The sequence below is a fragment of the Hydra vulgaris genome, chromosome 15 (genome assembly GCF_038396675.1).
Source record: "Hydra vulgaris chromosome 15, alternate assembly HydraT2T_AEP".
Classification (NCBI taxonomy): Eukaryota; Metazoa; Cnidaria; class Hydrozoa; order Anthoathecata; family Hydridae; genus Hydra; species Hydra vulgaris.
Genome location: NC_088934.1, coordinates 42,183,427 through 42,209,407, shown reverse-complemented (window position 1 = coordinate 42,209,407; position 25,981 = coordinate 42,183,427). Strand labels below are relative to the sequence as shown.

The 25,981-nt window shown below is 28.1% G+C and overlaps 1 protein-coding gene across 1 annotated transcript in view; it reads left to right on the top strand.

The window, feature by feature from the left end:
- Positions 1-237: 237 nt before the first annotated feature.
- Positions 238-25,981, top strand: part of LOC100204511 (vam6/Vps39-like protein) — a 49,107-nt gene continuing 23,363 nt past the window's right edge. The window contains exons 1-2 of the mRNA XM_065820229.1: positions 238-821; positions 22,642-22,978. Coding sequence (XP_065676301.1) covers positions 284-821; positions 22,642-22,978 — 875 coding nt within the window. The 5' untranslated portion in view covers positions 238-283. The remainder of the gene's footprint in view (positions 822-22,641; positions 22,979-25,981) is intronic.

The following is a 25,981-nucleotide window of genomic DNA, read 5'->3' as shown; positions in this document are numbered from 1 at the left end:
ATATATATATATATATATATATATATATATATATATATATATATATATATATTTATATATATATATATATATATTTATATATATATATATATATATATATATATAAATATATATATATATATATATATATATATATATATATATATATATATATATATATATATATATATATATACACACACACACACACACACTTATATGTATACTACTTTGCTGTATATTATTATTATACATTTAGTTGTATGCAGTAAATTCATTATCCTGAAATAATATTTAGAAGATCATGCACACTGCATTTGATTGTTATCCAGTTGTTGAGCGATTACCTCTTGTTATCCAATCAATTGCAACATCAGGAGATAAACTTTTAATAGGTACCAAAGAAGGTCATCTTCTAGTTTATAACATTATTGAAGAAGTATCGCAAGCAGGTAAAAAATTCCAAGTGCATTTTAGTCGATCCAACAAAACATTCGGAAAAAAAGCTGTAAAACAGCTGAATATTTATGAAAAAATTGGCGTAATTTTCAGTCTCTCTGATGAAATTTTTAGTGTCCATGACTCAAATTCATATTCTTTGAAATTTCAGTTTCCAAAAAGTAAAGGGGTCAAACTATATGCTGTAGATAATGGCGTTAAAATGCTTCGCTTGGGCATCGTTACATCTCGAAAGGTTCAGACATTTTATTGGAATAAAAATGAATTTTCTGATCTTCATCCAGAGCTAAATTTTCCAGAAACTCCAAAGAAAATTGCTTGGATTGGAGACTACATTTGTGTTGGGATGAGGAAAGAATATATTCTAATGAGATGTGATACAGGTAACATATGTTCAATCTTGAACTATATTCATTTGTTTTGCTTTTTTGTATTGTTTGTGTTTTCTTGCATACCTTATAATATTTAATTTACTGCTTTTACATTTTACACTAACCTTCGATATTAGTTTTCATTCTTAATTCTTAATTAATTAATTGCTTAATTCTCATAGTATGCTAAAATTATAGAATGTTTTAATGTTTAATAGGATTCCAACTTATCATAACTTTGTGATCTTTCATAATGAGCTATTTTTTTAAGAATTATTATTTTATTCTATTTATTACACATTTATATGATTCCTTGTTTGCATGCATGAAATTAACTTATTATTGAATGATTAGCCTTTTGAAAAAAAAAAAATTTTAATCTTATTTATGTATACTGTTATTAAAAAAAGTTTAATGTGAATTTGACGCCATAAAATTTAATATTTTAAAAAATAAACTTTTTTTTTAAGGGCATTTACTTTTTTAAACTATCGCATTATAATAAATTAATGCAAAGCAAGTTCAATTGAAAAATTTGCTCTTTTATGTATATATATTATGTATATATATTATGTATATTTATTATGGAATGTCTTTTTTAAACTTTAAGTTTAACTAATTAAATATTAAATTAAAAAAAAATTTTAATATAAATTTATTTATTTCTTTTCTCAACTATTGTATAAATGAATTAAAATACATAAAAAAAATTTTGTTATTACTATTTAAATTTGTAATTGCCGCTTTGCAACTAATAATAGTTTTTTATTTTTAAAAAGTTATTGAGTAGTAAAAAGTTAGTATAGAATCATTCCATATAAAATTGTCCACAAAAAAAAAGAAAATTTGCCACCCAACGTCTCAGAATTGCTTTCATTTTACATCAAAAATTTCAGCTAAAAATGTAGATATCTTCAGTTGAAATAGTGCTGATTCAGCATTTTTGAATAATTTTGGTTATCTGAAGAGACAACAAAGCATCTCGGGCATTTTTATATTGGTTAGATGATTTTCCTCAAATTTTGAACCTAACTAGATTTTTGGCTTTACAAAAAGATTAAATGAAGTTAATATCCAAAATATACCCATTAGTTACTTGTTTTAGACTTTTTTTTTTTAATTTTTTTTTTACATTTTTACTTTTAACAAGGCTGCAAGCAACCACTATTAGAGTTGGAAGTTACTGGGAGAGAAAAGAGGAAGTTTATAAAATAACGATTAGCAGATGATTCCAAAGATTGCAAATTTTATGAATCAGGAAAATAAGATGAAGAAAGGGAATTCTAAAGAACTGATGTTCAAGGAAGAGAACTAGGTGAATAAGAATTTTTGGAGCACTTATAAACAGTCACAGAAAAGTGATGAGACTTAATTGAATGAGGAGTAACACAAGAATGAATTTTAGTAGATGACACACGAGACGGTAGCTCTTTAGAGCAGTGTCCATTATAGTATTTAAAACTTCGTAAGCATTATACTTTTTTGACAAACTAGTCCTTTAAAAGTCCCACCAATACCATCACAGGGGGTTTTATTATGTCTGGTAGAAAAAAGCACCTATTCAGCATTTAGATTAAAGTCTCTACTGTGATGAAAAAAATTGATAGAGTTTTTAAGGTTTTAAAGTCAAATAAGAAATCATCAAACTCGTCTAGTGGCATTGATTGAAACAGTAGTGTCGTACAGTCAGTACTCTGCCATTTCTTGAATACTACATGTTCTTCGAGCTCATGGTCTATAATCTTGTGCACTAAACAACTTTTCAATGGTAGAATACCAAGGTATAGCTTATATTGGTACAGTATACACTCTGCATTTTCAAGAGAAAACACAGTTTAACTCATAAAATATTTATAACTTTTATACCACCATTTTTAACCTTTAATTGCATCAATTAAAATTTTTATGTTGTAATGCACCACTTAAGTTTCAAAGTACACAACTTTGAAAAACTGACCTTGACATTAGGGTAGTCCTTTTTAAATTCAACATGTAATTCATTCAGATTGAGAAGTTATAACATTTTTTGAACATGTTGGTTTTTCTTGATAATAACAAAATCTCTTTTTCCTGGCATAATTCTTGAAAACTCATCATTTTGATAAAAGTTAATTGCTGAAAAACTGGACTGTTTCTGGAGAAATTGGGTTTCCAATTTAATTTATCTTTTACATATTCATGATTCAAGTGCAAGTATTGACATTTGCACTTTATGGAGATGAGAGTCAGTAGCAGAAATTTTATTTTTGATTGAAGCATGACAAGCAGAAATTTTATTTTTGATCAAACATTAAAATGATTATGATCTTTTTTTAATTTATCGTTAGAAATTGTGCTGTTTTCATCAATATCATAGTCTAATAAAACGATTTTTGCAACTCTGTCTATAGTTTGACTGGTGAAATCCCAATTCTACGTAGGTATCAAACTCGACCTTTTTTCTTACTTTTTTGACCATACCTCCTGTGAACTAAAAACTTCATCAGTTTCCACTGCTTTTTTGTTACATTTGCTGCAGAACTTCTAACCTGTCATTACATATACATTATTTTTTTTGTATATTTATTTCTTTTTATTAATGTATCAACTATAATAAATGTGAGATTACCTTTTATAGCTCTTTTTTTACTTTTTTTGTGAGTTCCAAAAAGGTTGCAACACTTTGTAATTTTTTTTTTTAACATCTTCGCTTTCAATATTTGAGGGAAAAAACTAGAGGAATAAGAGTTTTAGGAGCACTTAGGAACAGTCACAAAAAAGGAAAAAACTTAATTGAATGATGAGTAACACGAGAGTGAATTTTATTAGTTGGCACAAGAGACACTAGCTCTTTAGAGCAGTGCCCATTATAGTATTTGTAGAAAAGAGAAGCAGAAGTAACATTACGACGATGTGATAATGGTTGGAGGTTGGCTACAAGAGCAGGTCCAACTATAGTTACAATGAGTTTTTGCACCTTGTCTAAACTGACTCATCGAGTACATTACTGATTATAAAGATAGGAAGATCTAAATTATTGCAATAACGATTGGCTGAAAAAAATTTAGTTTTACCTGAATTAAAATTCACCAGCCGCTGTGAGCCCCATGCTGTCGCAGAAGTGAGATCCTTTTCAATCTCAAATGCCCCCTCCAAGCAATCAGAGAGTGATAGCTTCTTATCATGACATGTATAGATAATAGTATCATCAGCAAACAATGCCAGCTTAGATGTGAGAATATCTGGAATATATCTTCATATATTCTAGATATTCTCACTATTCATATCACCAATGTAAGTTAAAAAGAGTATTGGGCCAAGGATAGATCCTTGAGGAACCCCTGAAGTTACAGAATAAGAAGAAGAGTGCTGTGCATTGAGGACAACTTTTATACTATGATTGGAAAGGAAAGATTCAATAATCTTAAAGATATTACCAGATACACCGTAAGAAGAAAGCTTATGGAGACGACCAGCATGCAAAACTTTATCAAAAGCTTTAGAAATGTCAAGAGCCTTTACCTAATGCACGATAAAACCTATTGGTTATTACTGTTAACAAATCAGCTGTAGAACAAGAAGGTCGAAAACCATATTAATGATCAGAAAGTAAGTTATTAGATTCAAGATGAGAGATTAAATGTTTGTTAATTAAAGATTCAAAAACCTTGCTTATGATAGGAAGAAGACTAATAGGTTGGTAGTTAGACAAATCAGATCACTCTCCAGAGTTTTTGAAAATAGAGATAACAGATGCTGCTTTCCAGCAGGCAGGAAAACAAGACACTGATAAGGACTTGCTGAATAGTTTTGAAAGTATCGATGACAGCTCTGGAGAACGCTACTGCAAGACTATAACAGGTATGTTGTTTGGGCCACAAGCTGTAGAAGAGTCTAAGCAGGAAATCACTTTAGATACACAAGTTGGAGTGATACGAATGTCAAGTAATGGATCAACTTGTTTGACCGCTATATCAGGTAGAATGCAACTAGTTCTTAGCAAAAAAAAGGTTCTTAGCAAACAGTTCAGCTTTGTCTTTAGGTGAGGTGACAAAGTCTGAACCATATAAGAGAGGTAGAATTACAGCTTTGCCCTTATTATTGATACTATTAAAGATACTCCAGAAGTCACGAGAGCCTAATTTTTGTGATGAAATACAAGATTTCATGACCTGAGAATAGCGGGCTTTGGCGTTAGACAAAATCTTTTTACAATGGTTTCTAGTAGTAATGAATAGACTTCTGTTTTCTGGAGAATTGTTTTGCTGATAGATATGAAAGTAATGGTTTCGATTGGCAATTGCAGCATCACAATGTGAGGAAAACAATGGAGAAGAGTAAGGCTTGACCTGGAATCCATGAGAGGGAATAAAAGATTTAATGCCTGCCTGAATCCACAAAGTTATTTAAGAAGCACATTTGGCAGCAGAAAGATGAAAGATTTCTACCATCACGAAAAAAATCATGAAAAGAATCTCATTCAGCTTTAAGGTAGTTGTAAGAGGTACGATGAAAAGGGGATTCAGATAATGAAGAAAAATGAGATAATAGTTTTAGAGAGATCAAACTGTGGTCAGAAGCACCTAAGGGTAAATGCGGAGAAACTGAGCACTGACTAGGATCAGAAACAAGACATAAGTCGAGTAGAGAAGGTAAATGATTTGGGTTGTCCGGAAAGCAATTTGGAAAGTTGACTTATTGAGTTAGGGATTGAGAAAGGCTAAAGTTGTGGGCTTTAATGGCTGCAGAGTCACTGACACTAAAGCCAAGCCATTCAGTGTGATGAGCATTCAAGTCATTGACAACAACAATATTGGCTGATGGATAAAGACAAAGGGCTTTGTCAATTTCATCAGAAGTAACAATAAAAAGAGTGCAGTCTTGGGATGAAGGAGAGCCATAGAACAAAGAGAAAGGCGATAAAGTGAAGTGGTGCTAAGCGAAAGCATATGAAAGAATAGTCTGCGGATTCAGACCTAGTTTCACAATAAATGAATGAATTCTTACGAATATAAATGCATAGGCCAAGCATTTGACTATTGGAGTTTTTATGAATTAAAGGAAGATAACCATCAACACTAAGATTACAAGATGAGACGGCTGAACTCAAATTAGTCTCACAAAAAGCAAGTAGGTCTGGTGAACTTTGCAAGAGATAAGACTCAACAGAAGAAAAGTTCATTTCGAAGACCGCGAATATTAGTGAATAGGTTTAGAGAATTTGGTGATGAAAATAGTTTTTTGTGTTTTATAGTTTTTGGTACTTTATTTATTTTTAAATTTGTTAACGAACATGACTTAGAGCATAGATAGTACTCAGTACACTGTTTAATAGCCCAAGCATTTGCCTCATTACTATTAATAAACCCTAAGCCGTAACAAAGGCCTTCAAATGTCGCCTTGGCAATGCACACCAAAAGTACAAATAGGGACACCATCTATGCGCAACATGGCATTGTTAATACTTTGATATTTTTCAGCTGTTGATGGAATTAGCCTCTCTGTGAGCTACCACAGAGTTCAAGAAACATGTCCAGCAGCTGGCCTCAGAACCATAAAACTGAGTTTTAGAGCTGTACCCTCATTAGGAGATAATAGAATGAGTTGCCTAGTCATAAAAACAGTGACACAAGCAAAACCCGTGCATTGAGTCAAGACAATCCAGCATTCAAAACCCTTAGCTGGAGCAATGTATTAATAATGCATCTGCGCCAGCCTAATGGATGAAGAAGGGGTGTGCGGCTGGCCAATAGATAGAATCTGTTTATCCCTTAAGTGTTTGCCTCAGAGGGCTTCTACAATGTTCTAGTGTTAAAATTGTTTTACAGAAAGCATTATATAAGCATATGCAATACATGATTGCAATAAATTTATTATAACTAGGTTTAAGCACCTTTAAAAGTGCCTCGACATATTTGTTTAAGTATATAATAGTAAGTTAAGTATATATATATAGATTTTTCATCTCTTTTTTTTATACCCATATTATCTGATAGACCAATTTTCACAAATATGACCAAGATATTTAAAGTTGTCAGCCAGTTCCAAGATATTTAAAAGTTTAAGTTTAAAAAATATTCAAAAGTTCTAAATAAAATAATTACAATATAAATGAAAAAACAAAATATGACCAAGATATTTAAAGTTGTCAGCAAGTTCCAGTATACAACCTGATACACTTATTGTTTTTATTTCCAATTTTGGAAATTAAAACAACACAATTTTTGATTTTTGTTTTGGGTTGAAATTAGTGGTAGAAAGTAACGAATTGCATTTACTTACGTTACTGTAATTGAGTAGTTTTTTTGTAAATTTTTTACTCTGAGTACATATTTAATATACTAAACTTTTTGACAGGTAACGTTAACTTGTAACTTGAGTAAAATTTTACTCAATAGTACTTTTACTTGATTACAAAATTTCGTTAAAATAACGACAATAATTTTTATTAAATTTTATCTTAAATAATACAAAAAAATAAATTGTTTGTAATTCTTATTAAAATGATCAAAATAAAAATGGCATAAGGAATGTTTTATTTAAATTCTAAATACAAACATTTTATTTCAGTTTCTAACAACAAAATAATTAAAATAAAAAAGCAAAACAATTGTTTTAGTTAAGTTCTAAATAAAATAATTACAATAAAAATGAAAAAACAAAATATGACCAAGATATTTAAAGTTGTCAGCAAGTTTACAACCAGCAAGTTCCAGTATACTACCTGATACACTTATTGTTTTCATTTCCAATTTTGGAAATAAAAACAACACAATTTTTGATTTTTGTTTTGGGTTGAAATTAGTGGTAGAAAGTAACGAATTGCATTTACTTACATTACTGTAATTGAATAGTTTTTAATTTTTTAGTACATTTTAAAATGTGTACTTTTGCATAAGTATATATATATATTTTTAAGTATTGTAATTTGCTACATGTTAAGACATATATGTTAATGAGTAAAAATAATTATTACGTAATAATATTATTTAACATCACAAAAGGTGTAGTTTAATTTTTTAATTTTATAAAAAGTCACGCTTTTTTATAACTTTGTTTCCTAACAGTTTTCACTAATATTTTAAGTGAAGTTAGGCATTGTACACAAATTTAGTCACGCAAAAGAAAGTGGGAAGGGAGGGGAGGGGTCGCCTATTTTTTATGATTCGTAACAAGTCGGAGGGATTTTCAATTTTGTGTTGCCATTTTTTTTTTTTTTTTTTGAATCTAGAATAATTTTTTTTTTGTTTAATAGAGTGCCTAGCCAAACATAAACCCTCAGTTGATGTATGTACACTCTGAATGCTGCTGCTGTTCCAATTTAACTTTACATTGAATTAACTTTTTAAATTGACTTGAATTTTAGAAAAATAATTTAGACTCTGCTGCGTTTATCAATAAATTCACGATAGAATAGATACTACACTATGTATAAGGCATCTCAACGCTACACTATCTTATTACTAATGAAGTTATGCTAAATAAGGTTATAAAATAAAGTTAATGCGGTAGTGGTGTAGTGGTAGAGCGCTCGCTTCATAAGCGAGAGGTTCCGAGTTTGATCCCCACCACGTCTCTGGTAGTACCGCGCTCAACTTGTTTCTCCGCGTAGCAGCCTTCTTCGTCAAGGTTCGTGTTTCAGAGTTATAGAGTTGAGAGAGGGTTATAACCACAATTAAGTAGCCTCCTCATCTGTAGTGGCCTTCTGGGCCTTGGGGAGGTGAAAAACTCCCAATTAATAGTTATTGTTTAAATTAGGTTTTAAAAAAAATAAAAAACCAAAATTGTAAAAAACCGTTTAATTTAAGCAATTAAAAAATTGTTTAAAAAGAGAAAAAAAAAAGAGTATTTTTTATTAAGTAGATTGTTTCTGTTATGTTTTTTCAAATTTCCAAATCTCCTCAAAAATGTTTTAAATGGTTATTGTATCTTAGGTCAATAATACCATGGTGTCTCGCTAATACCAAAATTTAGTAAATCCAGTAATATGAAAAACTATATTACTTAATACACATTTGGTGCAATTCTGCCTAGTTTCGAAATATGATTGTTTTGATGTTGGAAATTCTTAATTTATTTTATATATATGTATATATAAATATATATATATATATATATATATATATATATATATATATATATATATATATATATATATATATATATATATATATATATATAATTTTAACATTTTTAAAAAATGTTAAAATTAAAATGATAATTTCATAATAACAAATTTTAAAAATTTGTTATATATGAAGTTATCTATTTTAACAAGTGATAATGGAAATGATTATAATTAGATGTTTTGATTGTGAAAAGATTAATTTGTAAACATTTTTTTTTTTTTTTCTGAAAAATTATGGAGTTAAATATAATTTGAATTGTGTAATTAGTGTCAAGTGTGGTTAAAAAAACTTAGAAGATTTATTTAGCCAAGTGGGTGATGGGGGAGGCAAGATTTGGAAGAATTGCTTTTTACTAAGATGCCAAAGATGCTTCAAACTTGAATTTAAACATTAAATTGTGAACTGTAGAAAAACCAGAGACAGCAGAAAAGAAATATATTCATCTATCAGGTCAAACTGAATTAAAAGTCACTTAAAATCAGAGTACCACAGCCGTTAATGGGAGCTATAATAAAAAGAAAATATTTAACTTGATCAAAACAGGTTTGTTTAAATTTTAAATAACAGCGTTTTTATTGTGAAAATAACATTCGCTACTGTAAAAAATTTTATCTAGTTCTGAAAGGTTATTTTAAATGAAAAGCTTACTATCTTCAATGCAGAAATCAAACATGCATCAAACTCAAGAAAGGTATTTGTATATACCCAGTGTCTAAGTTTTGTTTAAAGGAGCCTGTGTCTGAATTTATAAAATAATACAAAAACTAGGAGAAAAATTAAAAGGAAAATGTGGAGCGTCTGAAGATGTTTATCAAAAATCTAATATCTGTACCATTAAAAAATATATCATTTTCATAAATACTGTTTTCCACTATCAGACCTTATTGTAACTCACACCCTATTGTAACTCAACAATAAGGTGTGAGTATTGAGTTACAATAAGGTGTGTGTTAATTTAATGTTTCTTTATTCTTTGAAAAATTTAAATTTCACACTTGACAATATAAAAAAAAAAAAACATTTTTAAAACAGATCATTCGTTACAAGCAGAACATAGTGAAAATCAATAAGGTCAACAATATTTTATTCCCTGAAGGTGCACATCTATTCAGTTTGTTGGGTAGAACATGTGATTTAGCAACAATTAATGATAAAAACACACATTTGGTTTTAGCTCTATATCAATTGCAAATTAAAGCTTTATTTAGCCACACAAAGAGAGATAATTGTTCCAAAATAAACTTTAATGACCGCATTAAAATCTCTCACTATTACAGCTCGTATGTTTCATTTTCATCTCAAGCAAAATTTGAAGAACTCACAAAGATATTTACTTTGTTAAGCTTGTTTAGCATTTTAAGCTTGTTATTAACAATATTAGTTGTTAAATTTTTATGTTAACTTGTAAAAATGCTAGGGAAAAATTCTAAAGAAAAAAATTTGCTTTGAAATTTTACATGGACTGATCATGGTTAACTTCACATCATTGAAGTCTCTTTACAGCAGCGTACAAAATAAAAAACGTAATTTGCGTACAAAGTAAGCACACCTTTTGTTTTTTACTTTGTGCAGCAAAGTCTCTTTATGTACAAAATCATTCATCAGCACAATTTACAGCACAAAATAAAAAACGTAATTTGCGTACAATATAGACTAAAATCTAATAATCCTGTTAAAGTTAATACAAAAGAAAAATTTCATGAAGCTTTTTTTTCTTATAAAAATAGAAAAAACAGTATAAGTCTTTTTTAAACAGCTCGCGATGCAGTAAGCTTGTAATTATTGATGATGATGACAATGCAGTAAGCTTGTATTTATTAATGAAGATGACGATGCAGTAAGCTTGTATTTATTGATGATGATGATGATGATGATGATGATGATGATGATGATGATGATGATGATGATGATGATGATGATGATGATGATGATGATGATGATGATGATGATGATGATGATGATGATGATGATGATGATGATGATGATGATGATGATGATGATGATGATGATGATGATGATGATGATGATGATGATGATGATGATGATGATGATGATGATGATGATGATGATGCAGTAAGTATTTATTGATAACAATGTATAAGTATTTATGTATAATATTGTATAACATGTATAAGTATTTATGTATAACAATGTATAAGTATTTATTGATAACAATGATGATACAGTAAGCTTGTATTTTGATGGTGATAATAATGCAGTAAGCTTGTGTTTATTAATGGCGATAGCAGTGCAGTTAGCATGTATTTATTGATGGTGGTGGCGATGCAGTAAGCTTGTATTTATTGATAATAATGTGAATGCAGTAACTTTGTATTTATTGAGAGAAGAGTGCAATGCTTGATAAAGAATTCACAATCAATAAACATATTCATCTTTTTTTTAATGTTTGTTATAACTTTCAGAAATAAATTACCATGCTAAAGAAACCAGAACAATCTTCATGTGATAAGACTACCAATAGTCCAATTAAATTTCCCAAAAAGAGTAATTGTTATAAAGATGCAATGATCTGCCCAATAATATAAGAAAAGAAGTCAAGTATAAAATACAAGTTTAAACATTTAATAAAATATCATTTTTTTAAGTATTTTGTTTTATATTTCATTTTATTGTGTTTTATTTTATTATCATACAAACATAAATAATAAATTATTTATTTGCTTGTCGAACAGATAAGATTTTTATGTTTTAATAAATGACTGATAAATGAACAAATTATTGCTTTTGTAAACAATGATTATATATTTTCAATGATATACTTCAGTAAAAAATGAATTCAAATATGGCCAATTCCATAGTTCTGTGACGCATCATGCGGAGAGATTTTTGTTGTAATTTATTCATTTGGCAATAAGGTAGTCATAAAAAAAGCCACAAACAATAAATTTTTCATATCGTTTTATTTTACAGAAAAAAAACTATCAGTTCAGTGATGCAACTTTCAGTGTCAAAACAAAAAGACGAAATTAAAATCATTTTAAAAAGTTTTGTTAATTTGTAATAAATTTTAATTTATTTTAAATTATACTCAGGTGAAAATAGCATCAGAACAACGTTATCATTCTGAACATAAAAATAATGTGATTTTGATATACCTTAGATTTTTCTTGAATAATTTAAAATTGAAATGAATCCAAGTTCATTTTTTTGTTGTCTTGTATCGTTTTCTGACATGTGAATTACAGATATTTGCAAATCTTGTAATGCTTACGCAAAATCTGCTGCTGACCTGATTTCGTATTGACTAGTTTTAACTCTCAGGGCTGCGATTTGTTTAACAGTAGCTCCTATTCCGTCAACCACTCCTTTCCCGTGCATCGCTGCAAAGAAATGCCAGAAGAATTTTTTATGAAAGCGTTTTTCAAACACAACCATTGCAGCCATAATGCTTTTGTTTTTGAACTGAGAAGTGGCATTATCGCTGAACATGTGTACTTCTTTGACTTGATTAGGAATAAAGTGAAGGATTTTGTCAATGTATGGTATAACGGAAGACTTAGTATGATCAGTTGAGTCTGAAACTATGGCAAATGTTTTTAACTCAATGTTCCAGACTGCTAGGGTCATGATAGAAACTTGATTTTGACTAAAATGAGACGCTTGTGGCTCATTTTGATAGAAACACCTAGCGTTGTCAGCCCGGTCAACTTGGATTACCGCAATTTCAGAATTAACACTCATCGAAACCTCCTTCAGTTTATTAAAAATTGTTGATTGGTTTTCTTTACAAATGCGTGTTTAACGAACTTATCACGCATCGCTGATATGTGTTGAATGGATTCTGCTACAGTAAACTTTTTTGAAATTTTTTCAATGTTTGCATATGTTTTAGTTTCAGGCTTTCTCCACTCGTCCCAGGATACTTCGAAACCAAATGTATTAACAGTTTGCAAGTGTTTGTCGAACTGTTTCATACCTTTGCATGCAACACATTTGTCATAGGCGCAATCGTATGTGTACGGTTCACAAACAAAGTTATTTATCATTTCAGATCCAACTTTGATTGAAGGCGCTTGACTTGATTTTGTTAATGCATTTAAGTCAAATCGCATATTTTCATGCAAACTACAAACACAAACATTATGCGGAAATTTTGTAACTGATTTTACATTGCGTGGACAAAGATCGCAAAATTTGCTGAGTCCAATTTTTATGTGCAGATGCGTTTCCTTGAATAACTCGAAAGCTTCTTTTAGCATATAATATAAATGACGTATCTGAATACTGTTTGCTTTTCTGTCAGATAATTGAATTCGAGTGACATCTTTTTTGTTTGGTGATATTTGGGAAACTTCATCTTCATTATAAAAGTTTACAACTGCTAAAACATCGCTTTCAGAAAGACCATACAGCTTTGAATATGCTGGAGGTAGCCCCGAATTATCTTTACAAGCAGAGCTATTTGAAAGAATAGAAAGAATTTCAGATTATTTCTCCTTGAAGTTGGTGCTTTTAAAACTTTTTTCAATGCTTTTCCTCTTTGTTGAACTTTTTAAAAGTTGAGCTTGGTCTTTGATATTTATTTAAAAGTTTTTTTTTTAAAGCGCGACTTTTTAAAACTCTTAATTTTGCTTTAGCAGCATAAGCTGCTTTTTTATTAGGATCGGCTTTCAATTTTTCTCGATATCTCTTAGATCTAACTCTGGACATTTCTTTCTTTTTATCAGCATTCCGAGAAACATAATTAGCTTGGTATTCTGCATAATGTTTTTTTTTTTACTTCAAATTTTGATTCCATTTCTTAAAAATTTACAACTTTATAAGAAAATGTTAACATAAATCCAAAAGTTTACTAATATTTACTAATAGTCCTTCACAATACTAAAATGCAAAAATCTATTCGAATTTGAAAAATTTGAAAACCCACAACGAAATCTGAACTTTTGGATGATATTTTGACTTCCTTACCGCTATTTTATAAAACGCTAATTATCCTGTCGGTTCAGTGACGCAGCAGCTTTTAAACTATAACTATGTGAATACAATGTTTTTTGACCAATTTTTTTTTTAGTAGTAATTAAAAGTTTACATTAAAATATATAGTTTCTAAAAAAACCTCGCCGTAAAGCGTAATTTCATTGCGATAATTAAACTTTTTTAGCTTTTAGTTCGGTGGCATAACGTAATTTTTGCAGATGTGTATGTGACAAAAAAACACTTGAATTATTTTTAAAGAGTAAAAGTTTTTTTACTTAAGACATATATGTAATCTCAAAGATTCTTTCTAAACAAAAATATGGATTTGTTTTGTTTAAAATATTGCAATAACTCGCCCTCAAATTTTACTCACTTTTTCGAATAATAAAAAGAACAAACAGTTGCTAACATTCATCAAATTTATCTACTCGGATCAAACATTTTCTACTCAAAATTTATTTTAACAAAAATTTTAAGGTGTTTAAACTATAATTAAAGAAATAAAACTTTTTGAAAAAAGATATTTTTAAACACGAAGTTTATCTCTTCCATCATGGAAATAGCCATATATTTTTATTATTCTTAACACATGCAGAAGAACTTTTTATTTCTCATCATCTTAAAGGCTTAATGTTGATCAACTTCTACATCTTGATCAGATAATGTGACATAAGGGTGTATTATAACAATTCAAAATGAGACAATCAAATATCAGATGTTTCTGAAAAAGTGAATTGCCTAACCAAAGCAATTAAATAAAAAAAAACTTTTTCAAGACATTTAATTTTTTTTTAATGCATTTATTAAGTATATATACAGTAAAACCAATGATATTGGACTCCTTCTCCTTTATAGGTAAGTATTATTCTCCTTTATAGGTAAGTATTATTCTTCTTTTTTGGTAAGTTATTTTTTTTAATAGTTTAATTGTACACTTCCTTGAATGATGTTTTCTTTGGTACAGCATGTTGTCTTTTTTTATACAAATATTCTGCATAAGAAAGGTTATTCTAATAAAATTCTTCTTAAAACATTAAGAAAAGTTTGCGATAAAGTAGTAAATGCAATTAAACTTTTAGAAAAAGTTATTACAAAGTTTTTTTTTTTCTTTTCTAATTTTTCTCATTGAACTCATGCACATCTATTAAAATTAATATCTCCTAATCATTGTTAATTATTGTTTGATTTTGGAGCAAACAAGTTCCTGCAATTTCTATTGAATAAATGTTTAAATGTTTCTAATAAAAAATTAACATAAAAAACTATTTAATTTGCAACAAATTGACATAGTACTTTTTATTTAGCCCTCTATATCACTTCTTACATTACGTTAATTCTCAGTTAATTACAGTTTGGAAAGCCATTTAGCTTTTGTGATCTTCAAAATGTTGGTTTATATTGTTCATAAATGGTCATTTTTTGTTGATTACTGCTTTAATCACTAAAGGCTTAGTAATTGAATAAAACTAATGCTGATGCATTAATAACGCAATGCAATCAAGGCAGACTGAAACGTGCCTAGTTGGGTATCAAAGAAAAGTGATGTACCAGCATCTTCGTTATCATATGGAAATGATGATGGGTTGGATGACACTTCTTTTACCACAGACAGTGATTAGACTAAAAACAAGACACAGAAACTTTTATGAAAATGTTATATTTTGTCAAATATTTTTATTTAATATGCACCAGATTAGATTAGAACTAGGATCTAACGTGTATAAATGCCCCTTTTTCAAATCTAAACTAAACTCTAATTAGCGCTTTAAGTGAAATCATTCTAAAGACTCCATTGTGTTGTTTTTTAGTTTATGTGTTAGTGATAGTTAAAGTGTTATAAATTGAATAAAAAAAGAAATATTTTTTTTAAACATAAAAACTAATTTAAAAATAAAAAAGAACTGCCAAAAAAAATTCTAAAGCTCTTGTTTGAACATTACACACTAAAAAAATCATGCAAATTAGAAATTTAAAACTTGGAATAATTTATAAATTACCTTAAAAAGTGGTTTATAATTATTTGGTATTATAAAATAACATAAATTATTTATCCGTATTTTAATTATACAGCTGGTTTTGTGATGTTACTATGCAATTAAGGTAAAAAATATTTTACCTTAATTGCATAGAGTTTACCTTAATTGCATATAATTGCATATTTACCCTAATTACATAGAGTTTCGTTTCTCCTAACTGTTAAGCAATTATTCATAAAGTAAGTTTCAAATCATGAAAGTTTAATAAATTAAAACTATGTTTCAACACTTAGTAATTGAAAAAACTTGTAATTGACAAATCAAAAGCTTGTTTGCACTTAATAGGTTTAAAAAACAAAACTTGACAACAGCAACCTTACAGCAACCAACCGACAACAAATTTACTTAATAAAAATAAATGTTATAATAAAAATAAATAAATATTGTACTTTATACCTAATCAACACTAAAAAATCTAATTATAAACAAACTATAGTACAAAACATACTTAATTTATTGATAACAAAGTCCAGAATATAAATCACAAAATAAAAAGAATATATATATATATATATATATATATATATATATATATATATATATATATATATACACAAATATAAATAACAAATAAGTATATAAATAATAAAAAATGCATAAATATAAAACAATAGTTTAATATAAATACAAATACTTTTTGTATCTTTTTATCTATAAAATAGAAAAAAAGATATTTTGGTAATATATTGATAGAATTTTACTGAAAAGAACATGAAGAAAGTCAATATTTAAAGATGACCTAGAATGCGCAAGAACTTGCTAAGCAAAACATTCGAAAAATATAAAGAAACAAATTTAATGCTAGTTTAAATTTGATTTTTACAAAAAATAGATATATAAAATATCAAATAATAAAGTAAAATCTTTAAAAAATGCTTTATTTTATTCATTAAAATTTTGGATGCTAAATGTTCTATGAAAAATAAATTATTGAAATTTTACAGATGCAGCCTAAAGTATAGAACAAACTACCTCCAAAAAGTCAAACAACTCACCAAAGTGACATTAAAAGCTCAAAAAACAATTGACACTTAAAATAGAACCATAATTTAACACAATTAGATATGCAAATATAACAAAAGATTGCAAACTAACTTATTGAAAAAAATACGACACAAAGCTTACTATTAATGTTCTCTTTTTTTTGTTTTTTAAAAGACTCTGCTGTCTTGAAGACTGTTTAAAATGTCAAAAACGCACAAAGGAGCATACTTTTTGTAATATATATTTAAATATAGCTTCATATGACCAACATGTAAATGACTTTAAGGTTGACCATGTAGGTTGTTTTACTTCCTTGCAACATTTGTGTAATAAAATGATTTCTGTTTTTTTTATGGCTCTCTGGTCCTCTTATGGTCTTGAAGCTTGTAATAGGTGATAATTAATTTGATTGCATTAAGATTATCAATAAAAGCAGTTTTCTATAAATAAAACAAATTTATGACTTTTAGTATGCAACTTTGTCAAGCCCTTTTACATGAGGGAGAAATAGGTAGTTTAGGACAGGGGTAGTTTTGGACAATGCAAAGTATTCAAAAAATACTAACTCATCAACCAAGTTAATATATAAGTCGATTTAAATTTTTTCACACATAAGCGTCACAGGATTTTTTTTCACGAAAGCGGTTAGAGCGCTTCTCTACAAATGTTTTATGATTTTTGAAAATTTTTCTAATTTTTTTAGTTCTTAAGCATAAGGATTTACAATCAAATGTACAATGACTTTTTGTTTACATTTTCAGTGAAAGGGATATGTTTTGCGACATGAATGAAAAATTCAACGATAAAACATAAATTCTTCACAAACTTTTGTAAAATGTTTCCTGAGATTAGGGTTAAAGCAGAATTGAACAGTTTTCATGGTGCACGTTATTTTGTAATTTTGTAAAAATTTTGTAAAATGTTTCCTGAGATCAGGGTTAAGGCAGAATTGGACAATTTTCATGGGGCATGTTAGGACAAGTTGCACACCTGATAACAAATTTATCTTCAAATAAAATTAGATCAAGTAAAAATAGCGTGCAATTATAAAAAGAAATGTAAAAGATTTATAAACAAAGATAATTTAATAATTGCAAGAAAAAATGTTTTTGATAAAATAATGAAAGTAAGAGAGGCTGCAGGTGTATTTGGGCTCTGTTTGCCTACAGAATTAAAATGTTCAGAATTAATAGAATATCAAAAAAAGATAACTTTTCTACCTAATATTCTATAAAACAAATATTTATGCAGAGGAAGCTATTTTACAAAACTATGTGTTGAATCATCAAGTTGTAAATTATGGGTTAACTTAAATAATATTACAGCAGGGTTCAAAAAATGTGGTAAAAAAAAAAAGCTGCATAGATTTTAAAACTTCAAATGTTAGTGATCATTCTGTGGTAAATACTTCTTTTGAAGCAGCTATGTTGAACAGTGAATCACTTATTTTATATAAAAACAAAACTGATGAGCTGTCATAAGTTTTTATTGAAAATTTACAGTCCTCTGTACCAATTGTATCTCCTGAGATAATTAGACAATACCTGAAAGCACCTCCAAGAAAAAAATAATCAAGAGGCAGAAAAAAGGAAGGAATTTTAACAGACACACCAGTAAAAACAGAATTTTTAAGTTACAAATGTCCAAATCTACACCCTCTTGTGGGGTAGTTTTGGACAATGAGTTGCTTTGTTTTTCAGGTAAAAAAGCAACTGCATTTGAACTAGCTCAAGTTTGGATTTTTTTTAAGAATTAATAACTAAATTACCTTTTTCAGCGAAAGTTTTAACTTTTTGTCAAACAGTATGAAAGCTGTAAAATCTTTTTTAAAAAATATCCTAGTGTGCTTCTTTTTCCCCCTTCTATAAAAAAGTTTTTCCAGGATTCATTTTGGTACTTGTATTGACAGCTCATGGTGTTGACTTTGTCTTTTAAGTTACTAACATAAGCAGCTTTCCAAATACTTTGTGGTATTTCTGTTAAATGATTTCAAGTAAACATTTCAAAAAACTAACAATTACTTCAATTAACCAAGATTTATATTATTAATAGATATTTGCATGAAATATCAAATGTCCAATGAACTTTAGAAAATAATTTTGGAGTTGAATAAACTTAGTGTTATTGTGTTTTTAATAAAAAATTATTTTTAATTTTCAGATCTAAACCTAATACCATTCTGAATAGTTTTTTTATAAGAATAACTGCTTTAACGTATTGGTATGCTCATTATAAACATTTTCAAATAGTATAACTTACCCACAAGAATCAATTTTCTCTTTTTTAGTGTCTTAAGTACTTAGTTATTCAGTTATACACACTTTTTTTATTGTCATTATTTTTATATTGTCAATATTAAATAAATTGTGTTGAAATAAAAAAAGTTCATTTTCATTAAAGGTTTAAAAAGTTTTTTCTTTTGTTCATTAGAATTTCATCAATTTTTTGTTAAGAAGTTCATTTTGTTAACTGGTATTTTATTTTGTGGACTGGTAAATTATTAATTTACCAGTCCTCAAAATTAGAGTTGGTATTCGGCAATATGGTATTAGGCTGACCTAACTGCTTAACTATAGTAAGCAACTGGGGTTGATATTTGACCATGGCTAGAGCCAGTATTTAATAAATAATAAATATATATATAAATTTATAATATTTAATGTATTATGAATTTTTTCCTAGCCCTGGCTATTAATCCCAGCTAAAGCTTCTAATTTTGTCAGGACTGGGGTTGGGTTTGTAAAAAGCCCCACATTTAGCCAGGCTCATAGCCCCACTTACTACCTACCAGCCTTGTTTTTATGTTGTTATAGTGAAACTTTTGCGTTGAAAGTTTTATTCCCATCTGAAAACTTATTTAAATTTCAATAATTACATAGTGAAATTTTGTTTCTTTTTATTCTTAAGTTGTTGTTTTTTGTTGTTGTATCAGATATTTATTCCTAAATTCAATATTTATAAAAGCTCTACTTTGATCCAGGTCTCAAGCGAAATTATTTTTTCTTCACCTCTGCATTGTTTTGATCCTGCATTGTTATTAGTAGCGAGGTGATTTAAATTTTGAATTGTTTTCTATTAAAATGTCCATAATTAATATTAATAATGAATGTAGATTTGTTAAATATGAGTAGCTGACAATCAAAAGGTAATATGTTACTTAGATTTAGAATTGGGAACAATAAACATTTATGATCATAATAAGTTATAATGAATTATATAAAAAATTTTTACTGAATAAAATTAATAACAATAAACTTAGTCTGTATTTTTTTATTTACTTTTTATTGAAAATACATGCGTAAATCAAATAGACAAAACATGTTTTGAATTGAAAACAAATAATTTACAACAATTTTTCTGGTCTACAAAAAACTCTCCATTGGCAAAAAGGAATGCAGTTGTGTTGGAAAATGCATATGAATTTCTATAAGGCATGTTCTTTGAGTTTAAAGAAATGACATAATTGTACCTGTTACAATATTATTTTTATTTTGAGAGAATCCATCACTGAACAATTAAAATACTATGTGATTAAAAATATTCTGAAGAAAATGTAATGAAGCCGATTAAAGACCAGTCAAATTTAGCTCAAATCTTTTTAATACAACAATAGTTGAAAATCAGATGTCTTAAATAGTATGACTCCTACACGAGTATTTTTTTTTTCTTTAATAGTGATTCATTTATTTAAAATATGTTTTATTAAATGTCAAAATGACTTCCACTTGTCTGTGATTGGTTTTTCAGACAAAAAATTCGTTTTGTGATGTTATCATGATAAAGAACAGAATGCATTTTAATGAATAATATTTTCACTTATTCAAACGTTTCATAATTTATTTCACTTGTTCAAATACAAAACACAATTTTATCAATTTCTTTCTTCAGCAAAATATGTATATCGATAAAAAAATAAATTTTAAAATCATTTTTCATTTTTTGTGACAAATCACATTTTGATTGCTAGCTCCTCATATTCATTTGTGAATACTCTATTGCAAAGTAACGTTAACATTTATTAATTAACATAATTTATTAATTAACATAATTTATCAAATAACTAATAATATAAAAACTGATCCAAATAATTATTTTTAGTACAATCAATAAAAAAGATATTGTTTATATTTAGTACAATATTGTTTAACAAAAGTTAAAAAATAGTAAATATAAATTCTATCAAAATATGTTGCACAAAAAAAGTAAATATTATATAGCTTTACAATAGTTCTTTTTAAAATCAAACAATGTACAATAGTTGCATAGTTTCTTGATTTTGCTTGTTGTCTGTTCTTCACTTAAGGTCATTTGAGCTGTTGATGGTATGTGGTTTTTATCACCAAAGTTTTTTCAGAATAAATATTAAAAATACATTTATCGCCTTTGATATCCTCATTGGTGTTTTGTTTTTTTTTAATTCAAATTTGTTGTTTTCTTTACTCTAATCAATTTTGTCAATAGCTAAATTTAGTATTTTATTAAGGACTATAATATTATTATTTTTAGTATTATTATTTTTAATTTTAGTTGAAGAGAATCAGTTGAGGTAGATAAGAATCAGTTGAGGTAGTAAGAATCAGTTGAGGTAGATGTAGAGTAGATAAGAATATGTTGAGGAAGATGTAAGGTAGATAAGAATCAGTTGAAATAGATGTAAAGTAGTTAAAAAATTAGTTGAGGTAGATGTAGAGTAGATAAGAATAAGTTGAAGTAGATGTAAGGTAGATAAAAATCAATTGAGGTTGATGTAAGATAGATAAAAATCAGTTGAGGTAGATGTAGAGTAGGTGAGAATCAGTTGAAGTAGATTTAAGGTAGATAAGAATCAGTTGAAATAGATGTAAGGTAGATAAGAATCAGTTGAGGTAGATGTAAGGTAGATAAGTATCAGTTGAGGTAGATGTAAGGTAGATAAGTATCAGTTGAGGTAGATGTAAGGTAGATAAGTATCAGTTGAGGTAGATGTAAGGTAGATAAGAATCAGTTGAGGTGGATCATTTTATAAATATTTGTTGCTTGTTTTGCAATAATAAAGTTTTGTTTTAAATAATCCTCTGTATGATACAGGCAATTTTCTATTTATTGAATAAATCTTTCAGCTGAAGAAAAAATAAAAATATTTTTGAAATATTTTCAAAAATTTTTTTTTAATTTGGCAGATTTGCTGGCATTTGCTGAATTTATTAACCAAGGGAAGGTTTAAGCTTTATTCAAAAAACCCACATATATTGGATCCTTCGGTAGTTTATGAAACTAAGTCTATGGTAATTAATGTATGAACAAACGTTAAATGAATTAAAATTGTAACAAATATTTCAAAGTGTTACATAACATAAGAAATTGTGCAATGCGTTATTTAACAAAAATGTATTTCAAAATTAACTCTTGTCGCATGCTTGACTTTTTGATTTTTTTTTTTTTTTTTTGACTCTTTTTGACTTTTTTTGAGAAAAAAAAATATTTTGCTATGAAATTCAGACTTTAAGGGGCTCCTTTAAATTTATTAAAGTTTTAAGGGGCCCCTTCAAATTTAATAAAATTTAAATAAATTTAAATAGAATGTAATAATATTATATTATAGTAACTTTTAAATTGAAACGCTAGTGGCAAGTCTTTTTTTGGAATATTGGTAGCACTAGACAGATATAAATATAGAAAATTTAAATAATTTAATTGCTTAAAAATATTTATCTCTAATTTCTTTATAATATAAAAGTATTGACATTGATAATTATTTGTTATAAATTTTTAAAATTTTTTGTTTAGGTGACATAATAGAACTTTTTGACACAGGAATTAAAAAGAATGAGCCATTAATTGCAAATGTGCCTACTGGTGAATTAGCACTATGTAGAGATGAAGTAACAGTGTTTCTTCATGTTAGTAAAAAAGGTGAACATACCGATAGTCTTGCTGTTACCTGGTCTGACACACCTCTTGCGTTGGAGTTTATTCATCCTTATATAATTGCTGCACTGCCTAAGTATATAGAAATTTGTTCTCTCAATCCAAGACATGTTGTACAAAGAATAGAAGCTCCTAATGCAACAAATATTGTTGTTGGTTCTTACTGCTATATTGCATCACCATCCCACACATGGAGGTATGTATAAGTGTGTGTAGTTATTTGAATTACTGTGGGTTTATGTCTTTAAGTTCTGTCATTAATAATATAATACTGAATAAATAGTAGACAAAAGTACATAAATCATTTAATAAGTTTTTGATTAAGTGGTGTAGCAGGTAGTCTATGGTACTTTCAATATGACATCGTTGATGATATTTGATTTCAGCATTAATCCATAGTATTAGATATGCAGGTATGCCTGGAATAGTGAGTTTTTTCCTGCATCTACTTCATGACTCATGTAATTTAGCTTACCTTGCAAAAATAAAAGAAAAACCTAATGGGCTCTAAATTGTCTAAAAGAGATCTTAAAGAAGTTGTCATGTTGTAAAAGATTATATGTGGACCCAAATTTTACAATTATTATTATTTTGTATAGCTTTTATAATAATCTTGACCTATCAATTTATATTGATTAGTTTTTAATAAACTACTTTCATAAATCATAAAAATACATTTTTTTTGTCTTTAACATAACTGCCATAACAAAGCTATTATAATAGCTGGTATAATTATGACAGCACTTGCGCTTATGATAGCACTTATTCTTGACATAGCGTGTTAGCATGTCAACTAGATGAAGATCTTTCTGCGCATCAAAAAGAATTTAAACGTAAGATCTTTCTGCGCAAGGCATGATGATGAACAAGCATGTCAACTAGATAAATATCTTTCTTAAAACATAACTGAAGACAACAATGACTCAAGACTCAAGTTTGTTTACACTAAGTTTAAAGACATCTGAAATCACTTAACTTTGCTCCTTGATTTGTGTTTTTCCTCTCACCCTAACTTGTGCTCAATTTCTTATTTTTCTCTTTTAAATGATTTCATGCTATAATCTCACTAAAACGTTTATCTTGTTTTCTTTTACATCAGATTCACTCTACTACTACACTTCTTATTACTAACTTAAGGTTGACTGGGATTTCTTTTGTGACTTTTTTTTTTTAAATCATATTTTATATCAAAGTTTTTTTGGATATTTCCAGAATTCCAGATATTTTTTTCAACTTTTAGTTTTTACAGATATCCAAAACATTTTCTATACATGCAAGTTTAGGTATAAATTTTTGTAATATATATATTTTTTTAAGCTTTTTCACTCATCACTCATTCGAAAATTGGAAAATGCCTGAAAAAAAAAGTTAAAAACAATTTTAAAAGAAAATAAGGGAAAACATATTCTGGATATTTTATCCAAACATTTTTCTGGATTGAGCCAGAAGAATATAAAGACAGTAGATAGTTCTTTCTTATATGAAGCCTTGCTTCTATGGAACAGAGGCTCAAACTTGGCGGTTTCAATTACATTTACTATACATTTTCGTCAAGAAGAGAAAATGCATGCTAAACTTTATTGAAAGTCTTTGATATTTCAAGAGTAATACCCCTTCAATAGTCTTTGCCTTGTTGCTTTCCATCTACAGCTCTCAGTCAGCATTCGGCAATGTCGAACTAACTGCTGACCTAGAAGTGTTTATGGTCAGCAAAAAGTTGCTGACCTCGTTTCTATGTTTTATAGTTGAACTTTTTTTCATGTTTTTTCTGCTAACCTGGTGTTGACCTCACACAGATTTAGGTTGGCAAGTTATTGCTGACCTCATTTTTCCTAATTCCGAGTAACATGTCATCTGTAGAACAAGAGGTTAAAGTACATAATGATTGTCAGAGTGTAAGTTATTAGACTCAAGCTAATGATAAAGAGTAGCTTGACTGCACAGTAATTAGATGGGTCAGAGTGTTCTCCAGCGAGGAACCACAGATGCTTTTTTCTAATAAAGTAAACAGAATTTAATTTATAAATAAATAAAAATCATTTAAATCTTCAAAGGGATTCCCAATTTTGCTAAGACAAAATGTGTTCATATTAAATAAAATGTTTTTAAAAAAATTTTGTTTTAATTTTTTAGATTAAAACTTAATAATAAATGTTTATTATTGAAAATTAAAATGACATCATTGTTTTTTTTGTTTCTATAAATTTTAAACAAACAAAAAAATCAATGATTTAATGTACAAAAGTTCTTAGAAATAAAATGTGCTTGAATAAATTATCAAGTATGTAGAGAGCGGCATATATTATGAAGACTAATTGACCTATTACAAAACAGAAAAGGCAAGATTCGACTAAAACAAAAAAGTTAGTTTTTCTTGGTATGCATTTATTCTTTTGTTTTAATTATAATAATTTGTGCCTAACATTTTTTTTAAAACATTTTTTTAAATATGAACACAAAATGTCTCGACAGGTAGAAATCCCTTTAATAATATCTTTAACAAAGGCAATCTTTCTTTCTTTTTTTTTTGTATGAGTCTGAAAAACATGAAGAAGAGAGAGAGTTTTAAAGGATTGAAGTGCAGGGAAAAAACTAGAGCTTGCAGAGCATGCAGGAACAGATACAGTAAAAGAATGCAACCTTGTTGAATGACAACTCATATGAGAATGAGTTTTAATTGTTGGAACTAGGGATAATAGATCCTATGAGCAGCAACCATGATAGTATTTATAAAAAATAGAAAGAGATTCAACCTCTCAATGATGGGAGAGAGGCTCAAGCTTGGCAGATAAACCAAATCCAACTACATTTACAATGCACTTTTGGGTTTTGTCTAGTAGTGAAAGAGCATCAAGAGAGGCAGAACTTTTCAATTGATTGTATATATGGTTTCTTTTTTTGCTTTAGTAGAACTTTTCAATTGGTTGTATATATGGTTTCCATGATCAGTAGCAAATGACAATCCAAAAAGATGTAAACAATAGGGCTTAAAAGATGGTTGCCATTCATTAATATAGGAATGTTGACTGTAATGTGATGTTGTTGGCTGCCTGTTCTAAGCATATAAAAAAAGAAGACTTTTTGTCAAGACAGGAGTATAAAGTGGAGTTGTCAGTAAATAGAGCCGTTTTAGATGTCAGGAAGATCAATAATGTCGATAAAAAACAATACAGGATCAAGTATAGTGCCTTAAGGTACC